The 10,124-nt window shown below is 50.0% G+C and overlaps 2 protein-coding genes across 10 annotated transcripts in view; one reads left to right on the top strand and one right to left on the bottom strand.

Annotated features, from left to right (window-relative positions):
- TRADD (TNFRSF1A associated via death domain) overlaps positions 1-3,356 on the bottom strand; it is a 15,490-nt gene extending 12,134 nt beyond the window's left edge. The window contains exons 1-2 of one of the 2 annotated variants that reach the window (XM_035336391.1): positions 3,222-3,356; positions 744-895 (exon numbers count right to left, since the gene is read on the bottom strand). In XM_035336391.1, coding sequence (XP_035192282.1) covers positions 744-885 — 142 coding nt within the window. In that variant the 5' untranslated portion in view covers positions 886-895; positions 3,222-3,356. Of the gene's footprint in view, positions 1-743; positions 917-3,221 lie in introns of both variants that reach the window. The other variant, XM_035336392.1, reaches the window with a different exon arrangement.
- On the top strand, positions 816-10,023 carry FBXL8 (F-box and leucine rich repeat protein 8). Of its 8 annotated transcripts, none has more exons than XM_035336384.1 (5): positions 816-950; positions 1,636-2,597; positions 4,261-4,398; positions 7,216-7,446; positions 8,019-10,023. In XM_035336384.1, the coding sequence occupies exons 4-5, from the start codon at positions 7,283-7,285 to the stop codon at positions 8,992-8,994; spliced, it is 1,140 nt and encodes a 379-aa protein (XP_035192275.1). In that variant the 5' UTR covers positions 816-950; positions 1,636-2,597; positions 4,261-4,398; positions 7,216-7,282; the 3' UTR covers positions 8,995-10,023. The 8 variants fall into 8 exon arrangements, with proteins under 8 accessions (XP_035192275.1, XP_035192273.1, XP_035192274.1 ...); XM_035336382.1 differs by having other exon boundaries at positions 888-1,544; XM_035336383.1 differs by having other exon boundaries at positions 888-2,010.
- The last annotated feature ends 101 nt before the right edge of the window (positions 10,024-10,124 follow it).

Consider the following 10,124-nt stretch of genomic DNA (forward strand, 5'->3'; position numbering starts at 1 on the left):
GTCCTGCTGTGAAGGGAGATGCCAGCCCCTCCATGGAACTGGGCTTTCCTTCCTGACTTGGCTGCTCCCACGGGTGGCGTGGGCACCTGAGCACAGCACTGGCAGATGTTTCTGAGCATCAAGACAGATGCTAAGCCCTGCAGTGCTGCTAATAACGAATCGCTTTCCTCTTTTTGTCAGTTCATCTCCTGCTTGCTCTCTGGCTCACCAGCAGACTGTGTGAGACTGCTCTGCATGAAAGCAGAAATCTCTGAAACAAAACCAGACTGTAAATCCTCGGAGTCTCCTTTGTAGCCTCCTAAGGAATAAATAAGCACAGTCCATGGCTGATGCAGAATCCTGAGATAAGCTGAGGTGAGACCTACAGAATTACACCGTAGCCAAAAGAAGAAGAAACCTTCTCCTGCAGCCCATCTAGACAGATTAATAACTCCAGGAAATGGGCACACAGCTGAACACACCTGAGTGCTACAGCAGCAATGGGTTCACCAGTTGGAGGGCAATAGGTGGCCGTGCTGGTAGCCCATCTCATTTGCAAGGAAGATATGTTACCATGAATGACAGCAAAGGTTTTACATCCAGCTGTGTGTCCAAAGTCAAACCCCAGCCCAAACCTCAGTGCTCCCCTCAATCTAGCACCGGATTTCCTTACCCATGTGTGTGTGAGATTAAAGAAAGGCGTGGCATTGCTACATGAAGAGATGACATGGTCAGCCTGCCAAGGGATCAGAGAGGATGGGTACCTGCTAATGCCAGCTTCAGTGCCTTGAACACACTGGGTTTCTTCTGGGAGCTTTCGTAGAGAGACGGCAGAGCGATAGTCTTGCACGTTGACTGCAGGAAGAGGTAAGCGCTGCCAATCCAGGGAGCCGAGCTGCTTGCCATCTTCAGCACCCTACAAAATCACACAGCTGAGCTGAGAGACCATGGAGACAACAGCCTGGAACCAGGTGCATACAGCAAGCAGTAAGCACAAGCATGAGGGGATTACAGGGATCTACCCTGACTTCTAGAGGAAGTAGCGATGTTGTCAAAGCAAGTGTAACCTTTAAGGAATTTATTGCTATTCTGTAAAGCACAGCACAGTGTGGCATGGTGTCATTAAGACTTGGCAGCTCACAAAGCTCTGAGTTCGTTCTCCACTGGATTCCATTCATTTCTAGCCCAAAGAGACTCCAAAGCAAAGAGTTTCAGTCCTCAGCTAAGGAAGGATGGTTGTGGTGCTCCACGGGCACCCAGCAGTCCTGGTTCTGGCACATTCACCATCAACTGAATCCCTGCTGCACTCAGAGGTTCTGGTCCCCTGGCTGTCCTCGCTGAGGGATACATTACAGTGCCCACAGCTCCCTTGCTGCCACATGCTTGTGGCCCCTCTGGAGGGAAAACTGCGTACCTGAAGGATCAGTGCATGGCCTTATTTCTCCCCAGCACAGAGCCAGGTTACAACCAAGCTGTACTCTGGGACCAAAGACTGCAGAAGGCAAACTGAAAGTTGATTTCCCTGAGAGTTTAGATAAAAAGGTGTCTCAGATTTCTGTGCACTGGTGAGCTTTGACTCATGGACACTCAAGCATATCCTTTCATTTTACATCCTAGCTCCTTTATGATTCTTCTCCCATTATTTGCCTCTTGCAGCAACACTCCTGGACAGCAATGCATCCAGCCCTCCATCTTCATCGCGCCTGTCCCTCGCTGGCCAGCTAACGCAACGCTGCATCTGCTGCAGCTGCACCCAGCTCTGCTTCCCAAGGCAAAAATGAACCAAAACACCTCCCAAACTCCAGCTGCTCAGTGGTGCCGACACCGGGCAGTGCCAGGTTGAGACTGTGGCTGCCAGAGAGCATGCAGGGGATGGCCACAGCACCGCAGGAGATGGGCACAGCACCACTCCTTCCTGGTGTGTCCACGCTGCCTGAGCATGTCCATGAGCTGGTTGCTGCAAGCCCCCAGGAGCTGCTCCCACGCAGAGTGGAGCTCGCAGCCAACCCTTCCCGCACGTCACGGTGACGAGTAATTTGGGGACTTTTGGCTCAGCCCTGTTCCTAAGTCCTGCCCACTCTTTCTGACTACTTGCTTACACCTCTGTCACACCATCAGCTGCTTCCCCACGGGCATCCCTTCCCTTCTGCCTTCTGCCTTCATCACTTCTGCCTTCTGCTGTGTTGTGGTGACATGGCAGCGTCCCCCTCGTCTGCTGTCCTTCAGATCGTGGGTGTGAAGGTGGCCCCTTCTTTGGTCACTGGGAATGACCACCAGATTGGCCTGCAAACCCTTGCAGCATGTCAAGTGCACCAGGATGTAAATGGGGACCCACCTCATTTCCTTAATATAACCTTGAACTGAGCCCAGCATGGAGCCTTTTACTGGTTCAGAAACTCCAGGAAATAACCAGTGAATCATGAAGTTCATACTGAAACTTAAGGAGTTCAAGAAATGCCTGTGGGATGGGGAGCGAGTGTTTCTGGGTCATGGTCTCCCAGGACACACAGCCATCTGCGAAAAGCATCTCACAGATGTGAGATGGTCTAGTCTGAACCTCCAAGCAGAGGGAAGTGTGGGACTGGGGCACCCATCTCCTTCAGTCTCACAGAAAGAAGGTAACAGAAAGCTAAGTAGCACCTTAGGAAACTGCAGATGGGGGATATTTAAACAATTTGACCCCCAGAACAATTCATCATCTCTTCCAGTGCAGCCACCCGGGTGCCCCCTACCAGCCCCGAGGGGCACACGAGTACAGCAGCCACTTGGTCCTGCTCCCACCACTGCAGCACGGACCCCATCTCCCTGCCCAGGGCAGGCTCTTGCCCCTCTGCAACCACCCGGGCAGCACCAGGAAGCCTGCACAATATGCCCAGCATCAGGAAGGAGCCCCTGGCTGTCATGCCCAAAGCCTCGGGGGGCAGCGGGTGGCATGCCAAGCACTCACCCCATAGCAGGATGCTTTGCCAAGCCCAGCCCTAAGCCCCAAGCACCGTGCCTGCCCATCCCTAGCTCCCTTTTTGCCCACTTCTGGCGCACGGCTGGCTAGTCAACGGCTAGCTGCGAGGGGGCCGCCTTCGTGTCAAGGCAAAAAGTACCGCCGCGATTTCCCCCGGTGCCCGGGCATCCCTGGGAGCTGGGACAAAGGGGTCCCTGCCGTGCTCGGCCCCCAACCCCAGCCCCCTCTGCCCGCCTGCAGGGCAGCCCCCGGCCCCTCCAGCGGCTCTGGGTGGCTTCTTTACCTCCTGCAGCCGCTGCCGCCCGGCCTCGGCGCCGCTGCTTCCGCCTCTGCGCTCCTGCAGGGCCACGGCACCGCCCGCTGCTGCAGCGCTGCCGGGATGGCGGGCGGGGGCCTGGGGCTAAGCCCTCAGTGCAGCCGCGGGCCTTGGGTTCAGCCCTGAGGGCAGCCAAGGTTCCGCCAACTCTTTCCCCTTTCCTACAGCCCCTCCGCGGCCCGAGCGAGCGTTGGTACCGTGCCAAGACCGGCAGCCGGCAGCCAAAGGGGAAGAAGAGAGGCTCTGGGCCTCCCTCGCCTTTACGCCGCTGGGCTGGATGCCGCAGGGCAGCCAGGGGCTCCGGTGGCAGGAGGGTGCCCACCCTGCGGCCGCTCCTGTGCGCGAGGACGTGTAAGGTGCAAACGGCTCCCTTCAGGTAGCTCGGAAAGCTGCCCGTGTCCGGGACTGGGATCCTGGTCCCGTAGGCGGTGACAGCGGTCGCTCGAGCCCCCAATGTGGCTTGAGGCTGGGGGGTCCCAGCTGGCACTTGTCAGCTTCCCCCCTTGATGCTGCCGAGGAGAGCGAGTGGTAAACGGGAAAAGGAAGATTGGCTGGGTCAGTAATTAGCGAGTGGCAGAGGAAGTTCAGCTCTCACCCTCTCCCTTCTCTAGAGCTCATTTTAATAAGGTGTCCTGGGATCATTTTGCTGGGAACAGAGCAACCCCGCAGCCTGTTACAGCCGCCCTAACAACCACTGTTTGCTCAGGATTAACTGTGCAGGGTTTCTGCTGCAGGCAGATCCAGCGGGCTCCGTGGGTCGCTGCTGACCGGGAGCACGGTGGGAGAAGGAGGAGAGCTGCCAAAAGAAATGAGCAGGAGCCCAGCACTGTTTGTGACAGGAGACCTTTGGGACCCCACTAAAATGGGGCAGAGCAGTGTGGTGCTGAGCTCGGTGAGGAGGCAGGGACACCAGCCTGGTCCTCGCGTCTCCTGCGGGATGGGTCGGACAGCGGGGTCCATAGAGGTGCTGAGTTCAGCTGATGCTCTGGTTTGCTCCTTCCTGCAGGGATCCGTGATAGATCTCCCGTCTCTGAGCCAGGCAAGGCTGTGTGGGAACTCCGCAAAGAGCAAAGCAGCTTTTGTGCAAATCCCCTGGTTCTGTGGTACACAAAGCAAGGAGCTGGATTTGGATCCTCAGCCTCAGGTATGAGCATCCTGCCCAGGTCTGGTGTATGTGTCCTCCTCTGAGCGAGAGGGAAGCATTATCGCATATAAAATGTGTATATACATATAAAATACATACCTATTTCATGCCGTTTTACAACATCTCAATGCTAGGAGCTAATTTCTTAGCTAAAGGAAAAATCTGCATGAAATAAATCCTAGAAGGGGTTAATCCAGGCGGGCTCTCCTGGATGCTCAGGTCCCCAGGGGCAGGCAGCACCCACAGCCTCTCAGCCAGGTGTTTGCCTGCTGCCAGCCTGAGACAGCAGTGAGTCCAGGTACCCAAGGGTTTGTGGGGTTAAATGGCAGCGGGGGCTGATCCCAAGCTTCCCCTCCAAAAGACGTCCTGAAGGAGTTGCCTCCCAGGGCCAGGTGGGGACAACCAGGTGGCTTGCTGCGGGGGGGTGCCACCCATTTGTGTCCCCTAAACATTTCCTCTGTGAAGTTAACCAATGTGCAGCGTACCGAGGGAGTGAAAGAGGAAAGGGTCGCTGGTAGCTAGTTTCTCTTCTGCCAGCCCTTGCCGAGCGGTGCTGAGTGAGCATCCCGTGTGGTGAAACCAAAGTGCTCGATAAGCACTCTGAGTCTCACCCCGCGGTTCCCTGTCTGGGGAGTGAAGCTGTCGCTGAGGGGAAGAGGCTGAGACTCAGCCAGCACAAGATTTGGGGGTCTGGATTCAGTGGGGAAGGTGAGGCTGTGGAAGGATGGGGGCTCCCACCAAGCCTGGCAGCTCCCGCAGCGTGTATTAAACCCCTGAAGGAGGGCTGGTGCTGAAGTAGGAGCCAGGAAGGCCTTTTAACGCGTGCGTTCCCATAAAGCATGTCGCAGCATCCCGGCTCCCACCCCGTGGGCAGGGAAGCCGCCTCTTGGCTGTTATTTTTGGCATCTCCTCCTCTGCTCCTCCCTCTGGGGCGCAGGCTGGGGAGCTGCAGAGTGTGGAGGAGGCTGGGCTCTGCTCGGAGAGGTAACGCTGCTTCCCGCTCGGGCTCGCTGCGGGGCCGCCGAGGAGGCTGCCAGGGGCTTCCCCGTGTTCTTCTGCTCCTGTTGGGGCCGGGGCCGCCTTGGCTGGGCCCTGCCCGCTGACGGCTGACGAAGCTCGACGCAGCAGTGGGCAGAGCCGCTTCCTCGCGCGGCCGATACCTCTGACACCTCAGTGGCTCACGTGAGCCGGCCCAAACCCAGCTGTCCTCACCAGGGCAGCTGCCCAAGGTGGACCCGGGCCAACCCGCCGCATCTGCAGGCCGTGAACCACGCTGAAAGCCATGCAATTACTTAACATAACGCTAATTATTTTTTGCTTTCTGTCTGCCTTCCTGCTCTCTCAGGCCGTGTTTTGAAGCTTTTCCAAATGATTGCCATGACTAGAAATGTTCTTCTACTTTCTCAGAGGTTCACAGTCTTTTCACATGACTCCAAAGGCTTTAGGTAAAAATACATCATGAAAATAAAAGGAGCTGGACACGTGAGATTTCAGGAGTGGTTTAGCATTCTGGCAAACGTCTATTAGAGGGATTTAAAGCAGCTAAAAGCAGGGTCCAAGCTGTCAGGCGACTGTCAGAGAAAATGACAGAAGATAGCAAGTTCCCAGGAAGGAAGCAGGACTGTATTATTTGGCCGCTGTAGCTCTCAGTGGTGGGTGGAAAGGGGGTTGTCACTGATACGATGGTAGATAAGATAAAATAGCTGCTATGCTGCTGCTGTCACACAAAATAATGAGTCACACTTCAAAGCAGTGAATTCTAGAAAAATATTTAGTTCTTTTTCTCTCTACATTGTTTTTTGCATCGCTGCCCTGTGCTTGCTTCATGTTTTTCAACTCGTTCCCTACCTAAAGTATCTCTACAAAAGTAGGCTTTCAGTTCAATGAAAACTGTGGTACTGAGATAATGCTGTGACTCCTGGACCTGGGCCCTCAAAAGCAAGAGGGCATGCCCAAAATTTGTAGTGAGGTCGTGAGATCTTGCCCAGTCTTCAGTGCTAGCCCAGGAAGGGGAATGTTTGCAGGCTGTAAAGTTCTGTCATTTAAAAATCCCTTGCTTCCTTATGAGAGGAACAAAAAACTCTCATATTGGTGGTTTTATTTGAGCAGAAATGTAGAAGATGGATGAAAGAATTCTGTACGATGCTGTCAGCTTCAGCCTTCGTCCCAGGTGTTTATTCTTTTGCCTTGTAGCTCACGTGAAGGGTTAATCAAAATGTGCTTTTGCATTTCTAAGTCAGACTTGTGTAAATGCAATTTATAAGAAGTGGATTAACAGTAATAAAACATTTCTGTCAAACTGCCATGTCTTATTTCCGGCAAGGGCCACTGTAATTAAGCTACCGGGTTCTGCTATAAGCCTTTTGTTTTACAATCAGTAAAAAATGGATGTGTGGGGCTGTTTTCTGTTCAGGGCTTCTGCTTGCAAAGAGTTTTTTGTTTTTGTTTTTGTTTTTGTTTTTTTCCCCCTACAGTTTGAGAAATCTGTCTCAGCTTTTTGAATAACAGGGCAACAGTGCTAGAAAATTCCCTTGCATTTTTATTACTTAGAGTAGCAAAACCTTGCTGCAGGAAAAATAAGCTTTTTTTTTTTTTTTCCAAAGGTTTGATCTTACATCTTTAATTCTTGAAAAACATCACGAGCTTCCTAGGCTTGGTTGAAAAAATGTGTAAAACAACTGGCCAGTGAATTTTCCCTGTTTTTATGTTGAATTTCAAAATTTGATGAAGTTTCAAGTTTGAAAAAGTATTGACCTTCTCTGCAATCTAGTCATGTTGGTTTGATAAATCCTAATGTGTCTTTCTTTTTTTGAACAGGGATGTTTGAAAATTAATTGCCCTTTTGGAAGTTTCTCTAATTTTTAAGCTTGACTGACTCAGCAAAATGCTTGCTCCAGTCCCAGAACTGTGGAACTACATGCCAGAGGAAATCCTCATCCAAATTTTCTATTACCTTTCTCTTCAAGACAGATATGCCGTCTTCCAGGTGTGCAAACAGTGGGCTAGAGCTGTTTCTTCTAGCTCGGTTTGGCATTTCACAGAGATCAGGTAAGAGGAGCGGTTTTCTGAAGTCTGAGCATCTCTGCGGGAATAACAAGCTCATTATGTATCAGTGCACATGGAATATTTACACCCCACATACTATGACATACACCCCTAGACTGTGACATTATTGACATTAATTTTGACTTGTGTGTGATATTATAGTTCCTAACTAGCACATCTTTCTAAAATAAAGGAAATTATGCTGTTGTGTTATTTTGTGTTGTGTTTGTTTTTTTTTTAAATGCTGCTGATGGTTTAGGTGTTGGGGGAAGTATTACATTCTCAGCTAAGTTCCTTTAAGTTGTTATTTAAAAATGGCAAGAAACAAAGTTATTGAATAATCATCCTCATCATGACAGCTACTTCTCTGATGGGTCTTTTTGGAGACTGGCTCCTCTCACCTCCTCCCTCCTTCTCCAGTGTTTGGCCTCACAGTAACTTGCTAGGCATCAAGTGAGATGAAAGGTCTGAGGCATCCATTGGTACCTGCCAAAACACTAGTAAAGGAGAGAATCTGCTCTGTGTTTGCTTAGTTCAACTTCCACAGTGACTAACAGTTTGTTTTACCTTTTCAGGTGTGATTCAGAGGATGCGGAAAGCATGCTGCAGAGCCTGGTCCAGTTCCTCAGCCAAATCAAACACCTGAAGATTGTGTTTGACCAGTCCAAAGAGGTCAACCGGCAGAATGTGAGGCACATCTTAGATCTGTTGGCAAAACAGAGTCACAAACTGCAGCAGCTGTGCATCGTGTGCCATGGGGAGAACCCCTATTTCTACTCTGGCCAGGACATCCTACAGAGCATACGGAATATATGTGACTCTAGAAACCAGATAGATCTGCAGCATATTGATTTCCGAAAAATGCCCTTTACTCTTGATGATGAGCTTGTTGAACTCATAGCTATCACCAACCCAAACTTGCACAGTTTGTTCATCAACAACCGCACCCTGGTATGCAACGTGGCGCCGGACACTATAAGGAAAGTTCTCAGAGCATGTCCGAGACTCTCAGCCTTGGGGGTTTACTATGCCAGTTTGTCTGACGATGTATTTCTGGAACTGCTCAAGCCAGAAAGAGCAGCTTTCATGCATTTAGACATTTTCTGTGAGCGCCTGGACAAATATATACCTGTCATCTCAGAAGAGCTCTGGGCTGCTGTAAGTCAAAAGCATCCTCAGCTCTGCGTAGACCTGGAATTTGATCATACAGTCCCTGCCTGCAAAATACCACGGATCCTAAAGCTGAACATACCTGTGAGCACACTGCAACTTAACACCTATACTTACATGGTAAATCAGATTAGGTTTGTCACCCAGAGCTACAGCAGTACTTTAAAGAAGCTGACACTGCAGACCACGTCCTCGGAGGAGTTAAATTCCTCGCTAATAGATCTGGCTAGGCACTGCCAGAAGCTGTTAGAGATCCACTGCTACTGTGTGGTCAGCCAGGAGGTGGTGGAAGCATTCCTCACACACTGCCCTGGCCTGAAACAATACACTCTCAAGATCACCAAGGAGCGGCACCCCTGGAAACCAGTGACAGTTCAGTGACCTCCTGCCTTCCTGGGGAAACTGTGGGGAGCTGCAGGAGTACAGTGAGAGAAGCTTTAGGGCTATGAGGAAAATGCTGTAAAATGCCCTCTGTGCTTGCTGAGACCATGCTATTTCACTATCACTGACTGTTCAATATGATGCACACCCGTTCAGCAGACTGAGCATTTGTACTCAAATGTGATAGATAAAGGGTTATACAGAGAACTAGAGTTGCCTGTTTTAAACTTTTCTTTATTGGAATATGGAGGACAAGTCTTTTTTCTTCTCTGCTTCTTTATTTAGCAATAGCAGGAATGCCAAACATCCATTATGGAGTTTTACAGAGGACCCCAGTGAAATTTAGTTTTGATTTTAAGTTTTAAGAGAACCTTAGTCAAGTACCTTGTGTCAGGTGTCCAGCAACTACTTCAATGGACAGTTGAAGAAGTAACAGCTTCAGTGCAGCCATCTTGTGTTCACTGGGGTACTTAGCCACGTGGATTCTGTGGGCTATAGCAACAAACTGTGGTCATCTGATGGAAAATCCACCCTAAATTTGATAATTCCTCTTCTGGCATTTTTGTGATCATGAGCTCACCCAGTATCCAGATGTCAGGTGACTCCAGTTTGGAAGGATCTAAATAGGATGTGAGTTATGTTAAAAGATGCAAGCAGGAAAAAGAGCACTTAAGGAAAAACACTGGCAAGGTAGTAATAAAAGGCAAGTAGTAGTCTGCAAATATCATTTTCCATCCTTTCTTTCTGTTTCTCAGGAATGCAGATTTCCAGGTTATAATTTGAATGCCTTTTGCAGACTTTTGCTTTCATTAAATTGTTAATGTGTCTTAGGAGAAGCAAGAGCATTTACAGATTTTTGTACCACCTTGCACTCAACAACTAATGGCAAAGGTATCTTGAACCTGAATTCGGATGTGTGTATGTTTGCCTGTTGTGCCAAAGATTTTGGTGAATTGTTATTTGAAGAGCAGTTTCTCCATTGAAATAATCCTGGCATAAAGTTACATTGCAAGCACCTATTTAGACCTAGGTAAAAATAATAATAATAATAATAAAGTATATTGCCTGGTAGATTATATGTGTAGCTGTTTTCATCAGCCTCTCATCTCACTGAAGAGCCAAATCATTTC

This window comes from Oxyura jamaicensis, chromosome 11, assembly GCF_011077185.1.
Source record: "Oxyura jamaicensis isolate SHBP4307 breed ruddy duck chromosome 11, BPBGC_Ojam_1.0, whole genome shotgun sequence".
Taxonomy (NCBI): domain Eukaryota; kingdom Metazoa; phylum Chordata; class Aves; order Anseriformes; family Anatidae; genus Oxyura; species Oxyura jamaicensis.

What these genes read in the sequence shown, in the direction of transcription:
- FBXL8 (XM_035336384.1), top strand. Translation starts at nt 7,283, where the DNA reads ATGCTTGCTCCAGTCCCAGAACTGTGGAACTACATGCCAGAGGAAATC. An exon ending in TGGCATTTCACAGAGATCAG is followed by an intron (nt 7,447 to 8,018) that starts GTAAGAGGAGCG and finishes TTACCTTTTCAG; the next exon opens with GTGTGATTCAGAGGATGCGG.